Source organism: Nuphar pumila, chromosome 3, assembly GCF_984573655.1.
Source record: "Nuphar pumila chromosome 3, dmNupPumi1.hap1.1, whole genome shotgun sequence".
NCBI classification, from domain to species: Eukaryota; Viridiplantae; Streptophyta; class Magnoliopsida; order Nymphaeales; family Nymphaeaceae; genus Nuphar; species Nuphar pumila.
The window spans coordinates 141,030,760-141,050,350 of record NC_143251.1 but is presented as its reverse complement, the minus strand read 5'-3'; the positions used below and the strand labels follow the sequence as shown (position 1 = coordinate 141,050,350).

General features: G+C 37.2%; 1 protein-coding gene across 1 annotated transcript in view; it reads right to left on the bottom strand.

The window, feature by feature from the left end:
• LOC149844128 (uncharacterized) overlaps positions 1-19,591 on the bottom strand; it is a 61,996-nt gene that overhangs the window by 19,970 nt on the left and 22,435 nt on the right. Inside the window, exons 8-18 of the mRNA XM_090000334.1 lie at positions 19,185-19,244; positions 15,698-15,797; positions 15,533-15,610; positions 14,531-14,598; positions 14,337-14,405; positions 14,171-14,248; positions 13,998-14,093; positions 13,508-13,578; positions 12,973-13,050; positions 12,754-12,847; positions 12,512-12,610 (exon numbers count right to left, since the gene is read on the bottom strand). Coding sequence (XP_089856460.1) covers positions 12,512-12,610; positions 12,754-12,847; positions 12,973-13,050; positions 13,508-13,578; positions 13,998-14,093; positions 14,171-14,248; positions 14,337-14,405; positions 14,531-14,598; positions 15,533-15,610; positions 15,698-15,797; positions 19,185-19,244 — 891 coding nt within the window. The remainder of the gene's footprint in view (positions 1-12,511; positions 12,611-12,753; positions 12,848-12,972; positions 13,051-13,507; positions 13,579-13,997; positions 14,094-14,170; positions 14,249-14,336; positions 14,406-14,530; positions 14,599-15,532; positions 15,611-15,697; positions 15,798-19,184; positions 19,245-19,591) is intronic.

Below are 19,591 nucleotides of genomic sequence, written 5' to 3'. Positions count from 1 at the left end.
AATTTTGTTCTTGATATCCAGGGGGTTGTTCCATGTATACCTCCTCCTTCAAATCCCCATGTAAGAATGCATTTTTTACATCAAGCTGACTCAACTTCCATCCATGTTCAACAGCCAAGGAAATGATAATTCGAATCGTTCTCATTCTTACAACCGGACTAAAGGTCTCATCATAGTCTTGCCCTGCTTCTTGAGTGAATCCTTTTGCTACAAGCCTTGCTTTATATCGTTCAATGGTTCCATCTGGCTTGTACTTGATTTTGTAGACCCATTTGCATCCGACAACATTTTTGTCAGGTGGTCTGGAAACAACTTCTCATGTTCCACATTCATGCAAGGCTTGCATTTCATCATTCATGGCTTCTACCCATTTCATAGAAGATGCTGCCTGATAATACATGGGCTCTTCATCCTTATTGATGGATGTTAAAAACAGTTGAAAATCCAAGGAGAAGTTGTTATAACTAACCCACCTGTCAATAGGATGTCGTATGCGATTTGATTTTCTGACTGCGAGGGTATTAGAAGGAGTAGGATTGGCGACTGAGACATGATCTAAAAGGCTTGATGTTGTCGGTTTCTGTCTGGAATAGACAATGCCTTTGTATCTGGCCGGTACTTCCTCGACATTATGTGACCCCGACGTCCCAGTGTCCTCAAAGACCTCTTCTTCTTGTTGCACGCAATCTGAGGAACATGTTTCATTGGAGCCAGCAAAAAGTTCTGAGCTTAGCCAAGGATAGTAAATTTCAGGTGACATATTTGTTGTGTCAGCTCCGTGATCAAAATTTTGTTCATCAAAGACAACATTTCTTGAGGTTCCGATACGTTTGTTGGTGAGATCATAACACCTATATCCTTTGTAGTCATCTGCATATCCCACAAATCTGCACTTTTGGGCTTTGTCTTGAAACTTGTTTCTCAGGGACTGATCGATATGCACATAGCAAACACATCCAAAAACACGCAAATCATAATAACTAGGATAAGTTCCAAAAAGACACTGATAAGGAGACTTATTTTCCAGAATAACCATAGGCAGTCTGTTTATCACATGCACGGCAGAATGGAAAGCTTTTGTCCATAAGTTGATGGGAAGATTACTGTCATGAAGCATACTCATGGCACTTTCAACAATATGCCTGTGTTTTCGTTCAGCAATTCCATTTTGTTGTGGGGTGTGAGGACAAGACACCCTTCTTCCTATTCCGTTACTTTGAAGAAAAGAGATAAAATCACGGGATGAGAATTCCCCACCTCCATCACATTGGAAAAATTGAATGGACTCAGAAAATTGATTTTTGACAAAGGAAAGAAATTTTTGAAACAAAGAGAAGATTTCCGACTTATTTTTTATGAAATATATCCAAGTGTATCGAGTATAGCTATCAACAAAGATTAGATAGTATTTGCTCTCAGATCCAGAGGCAACTGGGGCGGGTCCCCAAACATCAGAACAGATTATCTCAAAAGGTTTTGAAGCTCTCTTATTAATGGAATGAAAAGGCAATACATGACTCTTGCAGGAAAGACAACTGGAACATTTGTGATTGTTCTCATCCCTATTTAGACTTTCTTTTGGAATGAGATTATTAGATACAAGTTTCTCAATGAAATGACCCCCACAATGTCCTAATTGACTATGCCATAAGAATGGCTTATTACATTCAGAAATACTAAAAACATTAGCAGAAGAGGATGAACACGACTCTAATGAAGACTCTGAATTCAGGTGGACAGGGCGGACATCATGACAAGGAGCTTCTTCAAAGACATACATATTGCCTCGTCTCTTTCCTTCGGCGAATGTTTCCCTCGTGCGAAGGTCCTTGACCTGCACAGAGATGGGAGTGAATTCAACTGAAGCATTATTATCATCAATAAGTTTGAAAACAGAGACAATATTTTTCTTAATGTCAGGAGCATGAAGAACGTCAGAAAGAGTAAGAGTGGAATTTGACATGGGAATGACAGTTTTTCCAACATGAGAAACAGGATGGTGGGATCCATCTCCAGTGACAATCTTACTTTTTCCAAAATAAGGAATGGGATTAGAAATCTTACCTGCATCACCTGTTACATGAGTCACTGCCCCTGAGTCGACAAACCAGGTGCCTTCATCGCTCTGCTTCAATTTCAACTCTGACAAGGCAGATATCAGCAGATCTTTAATCTCTACACTGCTTGAGAACTTCCTTTTGTTTTCTGTCTGTGGACCCTTTCCTTTATTCTCTGGATTATGCCAACAATTCGCCTTGATATGTCCATTTTTGTTACAAAGGAAGCAGGTAGGAATGGATCTTGACCCGTGCGCATGAGCTAACATATTTGGAATGGGAAGCAAACCACGCCCTCTGTGTCCACTTTGCCATTGTCCTCCTCGTCCGCGTCCTCTACCATAAGTTACCCCTGTGGCAAAAAACTTCTTGAGAATTTGTGTGAACGTGAGATTCCTCAAAGAACCCTTTCAGAGTCATCTCATACTGAATTAATTTTGCTCGCAACTCATCAAAGGTAGGAAGGGCAGGAAGACACAATAGGGAAGTGACGATCATGTTGTAGTCGGATCCCAATCCACTCAGAGTCTGTTGTACCATATCGTTGTCACTCACCGCGCATCCTATAACTGCAAGTTGGTCTGTGATAGTCTTCATCTTGTTCAGATATTCCATGATGGTCATGAAATCTTTTCTCAACATCTGGAATTTCCTCTTGAGAAAAACCATTCTCGCCTGCGAAACTTGTGAATATGTTTGAACCAATTTTTCCCAAAGTTGTAGAGCAGTACAATTGTCGGGAATGGCAACAAGGACCTCTTGGGACAAGGTGGAAGTTATGTATGCAACCACTGATTGGTCTTTCCTTTCCCAGTTGAGGTACTCAACATTCTTGACATACACAATTGAACTTACTCCTTTGTCGTCTTTTTCTTTTCTCGTAACAAATTCGAGTGGGACGGGAGTGGTTCCATCAAGGTGACCTAAGAGACCTTGACTCCTTATAAAAGGAATGATTTGTCTCTTCCAAATCAAGAAGTTTGAGGTAGTTAACTTTTCAGAAACGAGTTGAGTGAGAAAACTTGAGGAAAGATTGGATGAAGAGGAATGAAGATCCATGAAAAAGGAGTTGTAACAAGAAAGGAAACCCCTTTTTTTGGAGTATTCACAGAGTGCTCAGTCTGCAGTCAGAGAAGTTTGCTGATCGCCTTTTTTTTTGCGCTGAGTAACTCAAAGATGGACGACCAGAAGCTGTCAGAACTGTCAGAAGAAAAACTGTGTTTTCACCACTCGTAACTCAAATGATACGAGAAAAGTCAAAAGAGAGCAAAGAAATGAACTATCGCACAGCAGGCTGGACAGCAAAAAGAAATTTTTTTTTTTGGAATCCCAGATTATATGTCAACTGGGGTTATGCAGGAAAAGAGATCTGAATAAGAAAGAATATGCACGTGAAGTAGATTCACGTGAAATTCACGACCTTTTGATGAACAGCGTTCACGTGAATCCTGTGTGAACAAATTAGGGATTCACGTGACGTGAATCCTGCGTGAACAGATTAGGGATTCACGTGAGATGTGAATCCACTAAGAGAAGATTTGAAAAATGGGCAGATTAGGGATTCACGTGAGATGTGAATCCACTAAAGGAAGATTTGGGGAAAAAATGGAAAACAGTAAAGGAATCGTGGTAGAAAAAAAAGGAAGGTGGAGATTGAAATCGTGGAAAAAAAAACTGAAGGAAATGAAGGAAGGAATAGACCTCAAACCTTGATTTGCCGCACCTTCGGAATCCACTTCAACCCTTAGCTGGATCTTCGCTCTGATACCATGTAAGTTTTCCCTTTTGATCCTGTATTGAGAAAGAGAAGAGAAAGAGAGAGGGAGAGAAGGAGAGAGATCGACTGCGACTGTCACGATTTCTGTAAAAGAAATCGTGACCTAAACATGTATTTAATGTTACATTACACTATGGGTCGGGTCGGGTATATCCAGACCCGATAACTAAATACATGGTTTACATACATGGACGGTGACATGGATCGGGTCGGATCCTGCACCTTTTTCATGACCCTCTTCCTCCTCTCACCCGGATAGGTTCTCGCTGTTTAAACAGACGTTAACCATGCGAGGAAAGGACAACGAAGCAAAATCAGCAACATTAAAAAAAAATATCTGTTATCAGATTGTGGACACAAGAATATTTGCCAAAAGAGGCACTTTTGAAATCCACCTCCACCATAGGAACATCATGCACGCAAATCAGATACTGCCCATGATGCAGATGGAATACATGTTCAAGGACAAGATACACGAAGGTCCACTTTTTGACATACTAACATTTTAATAAGGGACGAGAACACATTTGCAACCAAGAAATATGAATAATCCAAGAGCAATGACAGAACTACTTCAAACATACATTGAGTCAAGGAAATAGCATATGACCCCTTGGGGTGGATATCGGACCGGGCAGTCCCACTTTGCAACCCATTAAGATCTGATCAGCCCGATAAGCATTTGGCCTGCTGAAAGCCCGACCCAGTAATTATTAGATTGGTCTAGGCCAGAAATTAATGGGGCTCAGGTTTTAATCGATAGACCAAGACCCGCCGAAATAATTAGGACCAGGTCGGGTCAGCCTGAATAAACCAATCCATGGATTAATGTGCAAAGAAAGGTGGGATACCCTATTTATACGTTTTGGATGAGGCTTGCTACCCTTCTCTAGTAAATATGGGACTAATCCACCTTAAATAATATTTCAAAAAGACCTTGTCAGGTTCCTTTTCCAGAAAGGAAACATTAACGACGGCACTGAGCAGAGAGGGGGGAGGGGGGGGGGGGGGGGGGGGGACTAAATGGGAATGCTTCCATAAAAAGAAAGAAAAAATCTTTTCTCATGCATCAAGCATGAATGAAAATCTTTTCTCATGCATCAAGCATGAATGAAACCTCAGGGAATAATCACAAATCAACCAAGAGAGGAGGGTGAGGAGCTCTTCATTGGTTATAAAGATAAGAACTTTTACCTTTCCACATTCATGATTGATTGCCTTAATTAATGGGTCAGGCTTTGGATTTAATTATCCATAACCCAATCATATTACCTAAAAGGTAATGGGCTAAAAAGTAAAAATATTTTAATTTTAATTGGGACCAGTGTTATTAAAAGCACGCTTCAAGGCGCAAAAAGCGTGCCTCGCCTCAAGGCGAGGGCCTTTGTGCCTTGAGGCGCAGGCATAAAGCGCAAATGCCCCAAGACGTGCGCCTCAAGGTGAGGCGTATATGCCTCAGATTTTTGGTCAAATGAGGATCAAAACCAGACTTACCGGAAACGCCTATAGAATAGGGGAAGCGCGCTTCCCCGAGATGCGCTTCCGAAACGCGAGAGGAAGCGCAGATTCAATTGAGGAAGCGCGTCCCACTTTAAAGGGAAGCGCGTACCCTTTAAAGGGGAACGTGAATCCCTTTAAAGAGGGGTGTGCTTCCTATTAAAGAAGTACGCGCCCCCCCTTTAAAGGGGGACGCGTACCCCGATATTAAAGGGGGATGCGTACCCCGATAAAGGGAGACGCGTACCTCTTTAATGGGAGACGTGTACCTCTTTAAAGGGGTACGCGTATCCCTTTAAAGGGGGATGCTATTGTGGAAAGGTCGAATTTGCCCTTAAAAAAATACACATGAATATGTTTTTTATTGAGGATAAAATGGGTATTTTACAAAACCCGTGAAAAAATAAAATCGAAAGGGGCTTAGGGTTTTGTTTTTTCACGCTTCTCTCTCTCTCTCTCTCTCTCTCTCTCTCTCTCTCTCGAGTTTTCGGCTACAATTGGTGTATAACAAAAAAATGGTGTCATAGTCCGTTTTTTTTAGATAAAATAAAAAATGGCTACAATTATTAATAAAAATCTATCAAGGCTGGGCTAGGCTACAAAAATGGATAAAAATCTATTTCATATGGAATCGGAGTTGGGCTAGGACTAAGCTTTAAAAAAAAATTTAACTGGACCGAGAGGCAAGACTGGGCTACAGCCCAGTTCTGCCCCCCCCCCCAAGCTCCGCCTATGACCAACGATGGGTTGGGGCTCACTAGAGGTTGAGATGGTGGTGTGTGAGGCGTGCGCGCCGAGGGGGATAAACCAAGAGGGTGAGAGAGGGAGAAGAAGAAAGCAAAGAGAGAGGGTAAAAAAACACAAAGAGTGGGGGTTATAGATGGTGGTGGGTGCCTTATGGTATAGGTTGGAACTTGGATCCAACCAACTGAGATTGGTTATAAATGGGGGTTAGAGTGGTTTGGGGTTGGATCCTTATGGGTCCAACCCAAACCGAGTAGGTGAGAGGATGGTTTGATGGAGGCTTTTGGTTTGGGTTGGATTCTTATGGATCCAACCCAAACTAGGTATTTAAGAGACATAGTGGGTTGGGTTGGGTCCAGATTCCAAATGATGTTTATTTTTTTGTTTTAGTAATTGGTAAATTATGAGAGTAATGATTTCATTGATTTGTGTTCTTCACTATGCATCCTTTAATGTTAATAATAGTTTGTTTTTTGTTTTAGGCTGATTCCATGTGGTGAAGCATAATTCTTTTGACTCTTGAAATTTCAAAAGTTGAATTCTTCCTTATTACAAGGAGTTGTTCACTCTAAATGACGACCACTACTTGTTTTTTAGTGTGTCTAGATTTCTAGATTAGCAAAAATGTATTTGTTGAGCCATTTGAGTTTTCACTTTCTGTGTTTAGAATAAAAAATGACTTCAAATTAATTACTACAAGTTTTATGTTGAAGGTAACTTGTCCATGGGTAGTAAGAATTGGTACTTGGTGTGCTGCATAATCGAGCTCTTTTGTTATCTACATTCTTTTTTATTGTCATCCATTTGTCCTTGTGAACTTGTCTCGGTATAAAGACAACCATATACGTTTTAATGGTCTTAATCTATTGAGACTTGAGAGTTGAGAATCTGAAATGCATATTTTTGTCTGAGATAAAATTTACCTCACCCAATTCCCATTCAGTGTCAATTTGAATTTTGTCTTTCTTCATTGTGATGTTGTCTTTGTTTAACAATTTTTCATAAATGCAATCTTTTAAAAGAACTTCCTTTCTTTTTCTCTTTTTCTCTTTTTCTCTTTTTTATTTTTGTCTGCTTCATAATAGTACATTATAGATAGATCTTTCATCTTTATGAATGATGCTTGTTTAAAGTTTTAAAGTGTTTTAGGTTGATTCATATACTTTTATGATGCAGGTATATTTGCATGTTCTTTGCTTCATTAATGACCATCACAAGCTATTATCACGATAATTATGATGATGATGATGATTCTTTGTACAATTTGGAACATGAATCGTCTAGTGGTGTTGGGAAGGACAATGCAAGAAAGGGCAAGAGGTCTTCTGATTGTCCATATGAGTTTGAGGACAAAAATGAAAATTGTTTTGATGAGAAAGATGAAGAAGAATATGACTTGGATGACTATTATTCTGAAGATGACCAAGATGATGAACCACCTAGCATGCATAAAACAACAGTGTTATGGCGTTATGTATTGAAACAAAAGAAGAAAGGGCAAGGAAAGCAAGGTGGAACCCAGGTTTTTATGTGCAGGCACTGCAAAAATATTTATCATGGGTCATGTACTCGAGTTTTTGCACATCTTATGGGATCTCCAAAGGGACAAAGTGTTGGGATTGTCTTTTGACCTGTAGTTGCAAAAAATGCATAATTGGCAAAAAAAAATTAAGAGGCAAGTTCGCTGAGTGGAGGTTTCATCAAGTGCATTTAAGTTGAGGAGATTAAGAATTGATAATCCGAAGAAGCCTATTAGTATGACTATATCATCTAGTGGAAGCCGAAAAACAGTTGATATTCGTGATACCTTTAAAAAGGTAGAAAAAGATGACGTAGATCACAAAACGATCAGATTTTTGTGTGCAAATGGCATATCTTTCAATGTGCTTCGATCACCATATTGGGAAGAGATGATATCTGTAGTTAGTAAAGTGTCTGGATATAAACCCCAATCATATGAAAAAGCGCGAACAACGTTACTTGACAGTGAGAAAGAGTGTGTTCACAGAGAGTAAAATGAATTTCGAGAAAACTTTGAGGAGTTAAGAGTTTTCATTGTCTCAGACGGTTGGACAAATATCAAAAACAAACACTTGATAAATATATTTGGCTCAAACTGTTTTGACTCGATGTTCTTATATGCAAGCGATTTTTCTAATGTGAAACAGTCAGCTGCAAACATTGTCGAGTTTTTGAAGACGGGATTTAGACTTGTGGGGCCTTCTAATATAGTGCAAGTGATTACAAACAATGCATCAAATTGCAAATTAGCATGTGAAGAATTAAAACAAACGTATAAGTATATTTTTTTGTCACCTTGTGTTGTGCAGACACTTAATTTGATCTTTAAGGATTTGGCACATGAGTTTCATTGGTTGAGAGAAACATGTTTGCAGAGTAAAGAAATTGTAAAGTATATTACAAATCATTCAAAGGCACTAACAATCTTTAGAAGCAATGAAAAATAGAGTTAATAAAGATTGCAAAAACAAGGTTTGCTTCACATTATACTACTTTGAAGCGCTTGCTTGATGTGAGGGAGAGCTTGAGGCTCACAGTAATTTCAGATAGATGAAGCGAGTGGAAGCAGTCATGCACGGATGAAACTATGAAAAAAGGGGTTGTTACAACAGAAACAACTGTTCTTGACGAAGAATATTGGGATTTTGTACGTTTAGCATTATTGATTACAAAACTCATATATAAGATGATTAAATTTTGTGATCAGGAAGGCCCTATAATTGGTGAAGTGTATGAAGGCATGGACAACATGTTGGGGGAAATCAAAGACAATCTAAAAGGACAACCAGATTTGTATGAAAAGATTCATAAGATTGTCTCAAATAGATGGGATAGAATGAATGTGCCTCTCCACAGTCTAGCCCACATGCTTACTCAAAAATATTACGAGTCAAAGTATCTCAAGATCCCAGCAGCAGGAGGAGTCAAACGAGTTTCTCCTGGTAAACATTTTATTCTATCTTTTTAATAAAGTTTAAAGTTTAATGATTTAATTATTTTTTTATTTCATTTGCATTTTCTTGTTATAGTTACTAAACATTTTTTTTGCATAAAAGGATAATGATATCTTAGATGGTGCAATGCTCGTGCTCGAAGTGATATCTGCTGGAAATGAAGAGTTATCTACACTTTATAGGTCACAACTTGTGGCTTTTGCATCAAGAAGTGAAAGATTTAGCTGAAATGCAGCAAGAATAGATGCAATGAATCCTACAATGTCGGTGCTTAATTGGTAGCGTTTTTATGGTGGTGATGCACATGAGTTGAGAGCATTAGTCATTAAGGTTTTATCTCAACCTATTAGCACATCTTCTGCATAAAGAGTGTGGAGCACCTATAATTACATTCACAATGTTAAAAGAAATAGGCTCAATGAAGATCGTGTTGATACCTTGGTGTATATTCATTCCAATTTTCGATTGATTGACAGGTATGATTAAATCATGTTGTACTTTTGTTTTGGTATTTTTTTCTCTTTTTCTATCATTGATTATTTATTATCATTCATATTTTATATTCTTGTTATAAAAAGGTGCAACAATCGCTACAAAGAAAGACCTAGTCGAAAATGAGATATCAATCCAGAACTTCCTATTGTAGAAAAAAATACGTTGAGATTAGAGGACATGCGTTGGAGAGATTTGGATGATAGTGCACAGCAATCAAACACTATTTCCAAATCCAAACATAAAGATGCACAACCAAGAGCTCTATTACCTCCAATAATCATATGTACAAATGAAGTTGAAGAGGATACAAATCAATCCAACAGAGCTATTAGAACTGCAGATATACAAGAACGACCATCAGTTCCTCATGGTCGGATTAATCGTTTCTTTAGCCGGAGACCTAGGCAAGGTATATTGATATTGTGTTTTTTATATTTTAAATTATAGTTTTTAAACATTTTAATTTTTTAACGTATTCATTATAGGAAATGAAAGAAGGAGCAGAAGACATGGTCGTGAAGGACAAGAAGCACGTGATGATGCAAAAAGTTCGCGATCTATTGCTGACTTGAAGGGGAAGAGAAAGATGACAGATTAACGAACTCTTGAATTATTAATTTTTTTTTTATGATGTAGTTGGAGTAGTCCAACTTAAAAACTTTTATGTTACTTTTTTGTCATGGTCTAGTAATCTTTTTTTGGTATACTTTTATTTTGAATCTTGCATGATGAAGTGAAGTATTGGATTATGTTAATTTTAAGTTTAGAGTTTAGAACTCTGTAGCTTATAATTTACAATTTAGAAATTTATAGCTTAAAATTTTAACCATATCTCTATGTAATCTTTGAGTTTATTGATTTCTCATTTTCTATTTTGCAGAGATGACAAGATTTACAACATCAAATAACAAGTCATTTAATTCTTTCATTGAAAAAGATACGTTTTTTAATCAAATTTATTTGTTTTCTTAATGTATTATTTAGTATTTGCATGCATTTGTTAAATGGTTGCAATAAGAATGTGAATTATGATCTTCTCTTGATGTATGATTTTTTAAATGCTTGACCGTTGCAACATGATACATTTGTTAGATAATTACAACTTATATTATTAATTGTCTATATACATGTTTTATTTTGTCAATGATGACATAAATCTTATTTTTTGATAAAATAAAAATATATAATTACGTTTTCGCTTCCCTTTCGATTCTTATTCGTTTCCCTTTCGCTTCTCACTCGAATCCTATGTCGCTTCCTTCTTCGCTTCTTAGGTCGCTTCTGGTTCGCTCCCTAAGTAGCTTTCGAGACGCTTCCTAGGTCGCTTCTAAGACGCTTCCTTGTTCGCTCCTAAGTCGTCTCGCGCTTCTCGCTTCCTAAAATTTTAGAAGTGCCTCGCTTCCCGCTTCCCGTATCGCTTCCTCGACTGGCAACTCTGGTCAAAACCCTCACTTGACCAAAAATTAAGTTTTAATAACAGTGCCCCCGACCCTAATGTTATATTTTCTGAGAAACACGCAGTTGAGGGCCCTGTTATTTTATGAAAAAACGGAGAACCAAGGAGACGAGTTAGGAGGAGACGAGTTCGAGGGCCAAAAATTTGTTTGGGTGTATTAGGGTTTGTTGCCGGAGAGAAAGGAGGAGACGAGTTTGTTCATTTGAAACACGTAGTTTGTACATTTTGGGTAAGTTTCACTTTTTCCCCATTCTTGTTCTCAGTTTGTATTTTCTGTTTCTTCTTTGACTATAAATCACTAGCGAGTCATCATCCTAAATCAATTCCTAATGGTTTTTCTCTTTGACAGAAAAAAATTTAAAAGTTGTCGGTCATTGAATTGATTTGGCAAGTCGTGCACAACTTCTACATTCGGTTGAGAAAGAAAAAAAAAATCAAAAGATATGTTGAATCCATTAATGGTGCTCTGCGTCAAACACCAAAAACCACAAGATTAAACGCATGTACAACTTGGCAAGCATTACAAAGCCTGATTTAAGTAGCACCAAAATCGAATACATGTCATCCAATCAACCAAAATAATTAATCAATGTTACTTTTATATGATAATCTCATATTTTTCAGTATTTATTTGAGATTTTTTTATTTCTTGATAGTTGCTTTATCAATAAAGCAATTTTTATTTATTTATAATTTTGGATATTTTTTTAGTCTTTTTTAATTATGCCTCGAGGCTTACGCCTCGCCTCAGATTTTGGTGGAGCGCCTCGCTATGCCTCAACGCTTTTCACAACATTGATTGGGTGGCAAGCATTACAAAGCCTGGTTTAAGTAGCACCAAAAATGAATACATGTCATCCAATCAACCAAAATAATTAATCATAACTGGATTAATGTTACTTTTATATGATAATCTCATATTTTTCAGTATTTATTTGAGATTTTTTTATTACTTGTTGGTTGCTTTATCAATAAAGCAATTTTTATTTATTTATAATTTTGGATATTTTTTATAGTCTTTTTTAATTATGCCTCGAGGCTTACGCCTCGCCTCAGATTTTGGTGGAGCGCCTGGCTACGCCTCAACGCTTTTCACAACATTGATTGGGACTATAAGAGCCTGTCTTGGGGCTGGAAAAATGCCCGAGCCCGACAAAATATCTTATCAGGTCGGGCTGGGTATTCAGATGCTGGCACGAGCCGACTGTTATCAGGCCGGGTACCCGACCTGATGTGCACCCCTAATGACACCCAGAAACCTTGTCAAATTCTTAACTGGACATAGCCCAGTGATACTTTAACTTAGAGACCACATAACAGACACAATCATGATAAACTTGCAATAATCACAAAAGAATGGTAAATTATTTGAACGTCTGACAATAGTCAAATATATCTAGTAACTGAAAAAGGATAAATCAAAAGAACATTCAACATGTAATCTAATCTGAAACAGGATCATGTCCAACATCTAGTCACTTGAAAAGGATCAGGGGCATCAGAATTCCACCTGTGATGCAGCAACAGAGTATTGATCCAACAATATGCGAAATATTTCAAGAAATTGGCAATGCATGTCCTCCCCAAAGTCTGTAGTCATACCTCTGACCTGCAACGCAATTCGCATGTCAGTCCAGCATTATTAAGACAAGCATAAAATATCAAGTCAGTGAGACAAGAAAAACCATCCAACTACACATTTTCATGGAAAAGAAAACAATAACTAAAAATAAAAAATAAAACTACACATACTAAGAGTCCAAGGAAGATGTTTCCTTCCTGTTGAGTGATATATGACCTAAGAAGATTTGGGTCATGGTTCAGAATTATGAGAAGAATGTCTGTCCTGCATATACAACAAATATTCAGATTACATAACTTAGTTACATGAAGAACTTGACACGAAATACAAAATAGAGACTGAGATTAGCTTAAGAGTCTTAATGATGAGACATAACACATGAATATTACCCAGTCAAAACAAGTGCCTTATCTTGACTTTGCAAAATGCCAGCAATGATGTCAAACACGCCTTCATTTACAAGATCCCTGCAAGAGACTAAATCACCTCCATATCCCATGAAAACATGGTGAAACAGCATAAGAAAGTCTTGGACAATATCATTAAAAAATGATAATATATTCTCCTCAATCTGCAACCCTTCAGCTTAAATTTCATATATTTGGAAGCCATAGTTAGCAATACATGAAATGGAAGAAGTTCAGTGACATACTAAAATGGGACTAAAACATTTTAAATTCAAAAAGATTCAAGAAATGGAAAAAAACGGCAAAGCATATGGGTCAAATTTGCTTTAATAGAATAAAATGCAGCCAGAAGAACAAGCATATATATGACAGACAAGCAAAGAATGTGTTTGAACAGTGCATTGTTAACAATGAAGAAAACAATCGTATCAGCACAATCAAATATATAACCATCAGTCCACTATAGTTCTGACTTAAATTATAAGAAGAGACAACAAATAACCCCTCAATCCCTTACCTAAATAGCCGCACCTGTTGAACCAGCTGCAAGCTTTTTCCCAAACTACAGAATTCATACAAGAATGACACCTGGAAGGAGATTTTTATGGGGGGAGAAAAAACAGCTAGTCATTACAGAGAAAGGACAGGTAAAGCCATTTATATAGGTACCACTTTGCAAGTATACAGATGAAGACTGCTGAAGCATATGGTTCATAAATATGACCTCTTGGATTAAATCAAGCTGAAACCAGTTGAAGACCCATGATAGTGGAGATGTTACCAAATTATGAAATAAAAAAAGGGATGGGCGGTTTTACAGGAACTTTCTGAAATGTTTTGAAAAGAATTTTATAACAGCATTATAGCTTCCGCATGTTTTGCTAGCAACACAAAATACAGTGGGTTTTATGGAAGGAAACACTGTTAAAAGCATAAAAGATTTTCTCAACAGTAGCACAACTAACTTAAATTGAGGCAACTATGAATAAAAAACAGATCAAACTTACCAAGTTCTTCTTTGAATCTGCAGTTGTATCTGGAAATGTCAATCTGAAAAACAGTTCTTGTATAAATTTGCTATCATCCTTCAACAAAGATACAACCTAGAGAACATAAAACATGTCAGACAACGAAACCATTTTGCAAGTCATTATCTTGGCTCAACACTCCATGAACTCACCACAGTATTATTGGAATGAATCATTGAATTGAGATTAGCCACCACCGCCTCATCCAACACCCTTGGTAAAATGACATCCTGAAATTTACATAAAGAATCTGGAGATGTCAAACAAAGCACCCCAAAAAATTTCACAAATGTTTGCTTAATAGGAAAGTGCATTTACCTTGATGTAACCAATCCTGTAAGTCTGATGTATCTTGGATAATACTGAGGGAGATTTTATAGGGATACCCTATTGTGAATGACAAACCAAGAGTGTTTGGTATATTGTGGAGATAAGAATTGAAACTTAATTGTACATGTACCATGACCAGATAAGAACATCAAACCGCAAGCAAACATATACATATAAATTACCTCCTTGAATACCACATGCTCTTTCAGAAAAATACGATGTTGTTGTCTCTTAAGAACCTCTGGGTCATCTGTATGCCAGTAAAAAGGAATTCAGTTCACAGATTCAGGAAAACAAACCACACAATGTGATAAAAGATATTGATCCATAAACAATAAAATGTCGTTGAATGAGGCAATCAGATACCAAGCTATCAGAAAAGGGCCAAGAACGCAACAGTAATACCAACGATAAAGGGTAAAAGGAAAACAGGAAGATAAAAAAGAATCAACAAGCCCAAAATGACCCCAAATAGGTAAAATCAAAATTGGTCAACATACCCATAGTTCCCTGGTGCCATTAATGTTAACCATATAAGAGCTGCACAAGAGTTAAAACCAAGCTCAAACTCAAGCTATTCAAGTTTGATTCAGTTGATCAACGATGGGCTTGAGCAGCAGAGCTCAGCTTGAGTTCGAACTGAGCTCCAAGAGCCAAGCTCAAGGATTTTGTTTCTTTTTTAGCTGAAGCAAAGGCAGAAACTTGAGGCACTGATAAATGTGATATGTATCTGAAGATAACATATTCTCTATCTTAATGAACCAAACCCAGCTGTTAATGAACTTAATTGTATAACTTGCAAACTACCCAGTTCAATGCCCGCATGCAACTAACTTTCTATATATGATTTTTTGACAAATTATTTTCAAGAGTCTGACACAAAACCCACTTCCTCACCAAAGAGGGGCATTAAACTGTAACTTCTCATCACACCATCATAACACCTAAAAAGAATTTAAAAGCAGCAATGGCTACAAAATTGTAACCCATGTTGAAAGCAAGGTCATGGAAAAGAGCCAAAAACTGGTATGAATTTTTGTAGATCAAATCAGAAAGACATTCAAAAGACACAGAAGGGCTAAGAACATTAAAAGTTCTATGATTCTTCTTGCCACAAAAACAAGTATCCAAAGTAAAAACCAAAAAAAAGCAATAAAAATTTAAAATTTGCAGAAAGAACCTACATTCAAGAGCACCAATGATGTCCATGATAAATTCATCACTGAACATTCTCTCAAAGATTGGGAGGCTGTTGAGTAAAACTGTAAAAAACAGTTAAGTTACTTTTGTCAGCTAATTTGACAAAGGCCGAAGAAGAATGCAGACAAATAAATTATGTGATTACTAACTTATCCCCTTAACCAATTTGAATATCAAATGGAGCTCTTCAATATTATCAAGATCTTCACATATCCTAAACAGATCCATCAGCTTGCGGAAAAAATCCTTCTACAAAAATGACAAAGAAAAGTTAGAAGTGATCAGATGCTTTTGAAAAAGGGAGAAAAGAAGAAACTACAAATCGATACACTTGTAACTAAGGCACTTGCCATTGTATTGATATAAATCATGCAAAAATTAATCAAATAAAATTGCCAGATACTATAAAAAATAGTTTCAACTCTACCTGAACCTTTCAAACAAAATGAGCGACACACTCATCACTCATATTCTGCTAGTACATGACCATGGAAACTGTACCGCACTTAGTCAATCGGTTGACTGTTTCTAATGGATACAGCATCTTCCCAAGAAAAATCAGTTTGTAGTCAACCAATATATTTTTCATACAGTTTTGGAAGTGAATCTTCAAGTTCTAGAAAACCATGGAGGTGATTGAGTACAGATATAACTTCTACAAAAAATGGTGATATCGGCCCAATGAAAATCCCATGTTTGATGTTGAAGACGATGAAGAACACCAATCATGACCCCCAAGTCTCTTTATGCTGAGGCGTCAATGCCATGAAACTTTTATTAATATCAGAAACCTGTCCCCAGTGGGGCATCACGTATGGGTAATATAAATGAACAAGGAAACTGAAAAATTACAAGTATGTTGCATCATGTGGCACCCCATTAGATAAACCATGGGGCATTAATAAAAAAAAAGGCATCCAATGAAGAAAGAAGAGATCCAGAATTTGAGCTTAGACCTAATATGCAGCCATCAAAACAGCAAGCTAGCAGTTTAAATTAAAAGTGATCCAAAGATCCATTAATAGATTCATTGTTTCCCACCAATTATCAGTTATGGCAGTCAATGATGTTGGATCCTCAAATCATTTAAGATATTTGTCTAACAGAAACTGTATGAAACAAAATCTCACCCAGAACACATGCTGACAGCTGACTACACATTTTCGTAACATGCCCTATTTTTATTAATGCTTCTCAACTGAAACAAATGTTGTGCCGCCTTTCTATCAGCATCTTAACCATTTTCACCTTTTCACAAACTAACACACATGATATCTTGTGTGCAACTAGATTTCAACAATTCTGGAGAAAATCTGCAACTATAAACCCTCTTTTCGATGTTTAAACCCAGATATTTATGTCACCTGGGTGCGGGTACTGGGACACGGCCATATATATATCACATAAATACATAATAAAAAAATAGAAAAAGAGAGTTTGGGTCTGGATTATGTATGGATCCATATTACCATCCATTCACATAATTTTTTTAACTTCATTGACCAGGTTTGGTCCTGTCAGAACCTGGTCAACGAAGCCCCCTTATAAAAGCGGGAATTTTGCTCTCTCTCTCTCTCTCTCTCTCTCTCTCTCTCTCTCTCTCTCTCTCTCTCTCTCTCTCTCTCTCTCTCTCTCTCTGTTTGTGTTTGTTGCAGGAAGGAGGAGGAGGTATGTCCCCCTTCTCTCTGGTCTCACACTTCCCCTCCCCTCTCTGGCTCTCATCTCCCCCCTCTTTGTCGCCCTCTCTCTCGTCTTCCCCTCCTCTGTCTCTCTCTCTCTATTACCCTCTCTCATCTTCCCCCTCTTTGTCTCCCTCTCTCTCTCTTGATTCTCCCTCGAGAGAGAGAGAGAGAGGGGGGGAGCAAGACCAGAGTTACTGGAAGCTTCTTAGGTAGGTGGGATGTGCACTTTCCGAAAACTCGCTTCCAAAACTTCATGGGAATCTTGATTCCCCCACGCTTCTTATATGCTTCCCACATGGATGGTCTATTCTTCCTATATGCTTTTCGCGCATTTCTTTTCATGTTTTTAATGTATTTATTTCACATTTTCACTCACTTCTCATGATACTTTCTTTAAATTGGTAACCATCATTGTTAGATTTTAATAAAAATTTAACTCTTTTAGAGAAAATTCATGAAATATAAGAACAATTTTATTTTAGTTTTTATTTGTTTCTTGTTTGATTCCTATTCAGTTACTATATTGCTTCATTTTTTATGCACATTTCACTTTCAAATTGATACTTCGCTTTCTGCTTCCTATAAATTTTAAAATGCCTCACTTCACGCTTATCGCTTCTGCTTTCAGTATCGTTGTTGCTTCCGCTTCCTAGTTTGGCAACCATGAGAGAGAGAGAGAGTCAAGTGTTTAGGGGGCGATTTTTTTTTGTTTGTTTTTTTTGGGTACCAACCGTACCCGCACTGCGCCTGGTACCTGTACCCATGTCAATACAGGTACGGCGGCACAAACATCATGTTGCGGTAACATAGACAATCATTTTTTGTCAGATTGAGTAAATTAAAATAAAATAGCGAAATGATACACCAAGGTTGGTCAACTTACTGAAATATCCCCAAACAAGCTCATTTTGCAACTCAACCATAATTTGAGGAAGGATTAAAAGCAAGACATTGCAAAGACAGCTAGCCAAAACTCACCATAGTTCCAAACATAGTCACATGAGAATTTGAAAATCTTGCAATATTTTTGCGATAAATTAAGAATATAATATATATATATATATAAATCCTGATATTCTCATGAGATTCTCAAAATCTTGGTATTTTCTAATATGTCAAAATATTATCATGGTATTGTTGTGATATTAAATGAAAATAAATTTTATACAAGGGAAATTTTGTACATTTGCCCTAATTCAAATCTCTTCATCCCATAAAAAAACTTTAGAGGGTGCCTACCTGGCAACCTTTCTTCAGCAGCAAGCCTTGTGTGTGTGTGTGTGTTCCCAAGGCCATAAAGAAAAGTAACATTAAAAATTTTGAACAGAGTGCGTATGCGGCAAGCAAAAAAAATTTAAATCTACCAAGAAATTTCCGGGAATAATTTTTGTCACTATGGTTCCAAGTCAGCAGAGGCAAGACCTAGTCATCAGCTGGAAGAACCCATACCATATGCAACAGTATGGAAATTTGTAAGCTTAAAACTTTCATTCAAATGTTCATGGATATGGATAAATTCTAGCCAAATTTTCGTATTCAAAATTCCCAATTTAATTACACTGAAACTTGAGAATGCAAATAATTTGTTATTCATATTGTGTGTGAGACAAAATCATAACATAGCTAAAACAACGTAAGAAGCTACATGTCATCCTAATGGCAAAAGCATGATATTCAAGCCAAATAATATGGCCAAGCAAAAACTCATCCAACTGATCCACATCCAGATTCAAAAATTATGAGACAAAGGAGAAATTATGTTTTGTTAGCTGCATAAACTTAGTAGGAATACAATACACTCAAGAACTATTGGATAATGATATTGAAAATTTTAAATGATAAGGATAAAGTAATGATCCATCTCCATGCAGGAATAGACACATGTCAAACAGGTCCTGTGTACATTCTCACAAAACATATTTATGAACTTTTATAAGGTTTAGCAGAAGCTTACATCTTGTAGTATGAGCTCTGTAACATGAATTTGATCTGCAGCACAACCCTCCACAATCATCTGCACAAAAGAGATTCTGCTCTTTTCAGAAAGGGACAAGGAGCATTTCCTCAAAAAAAAAAGGCACAAAGAGCTGGCTCATGAACAAACTGTACCAGAAGTTAAAAGAAAGGCAATTTAGCTGCCACCATTGAGCATATTAATTAGAATTAAAACTTTTATTTGAAAAGCTGACACTTAAAAAGTCATAGAATCGCTCACCAGTACATACCATTAAAACCACTCTCAGAGAAAGAAGATGGCAGTAATACCAAGAACATCATCAGCATGGGTGAGATGAAACGGGGATGCAGATTATGTTGTATTGTCATGTCAAGCCCAGCAGACAGTGACAGGCCAGGGGAAGG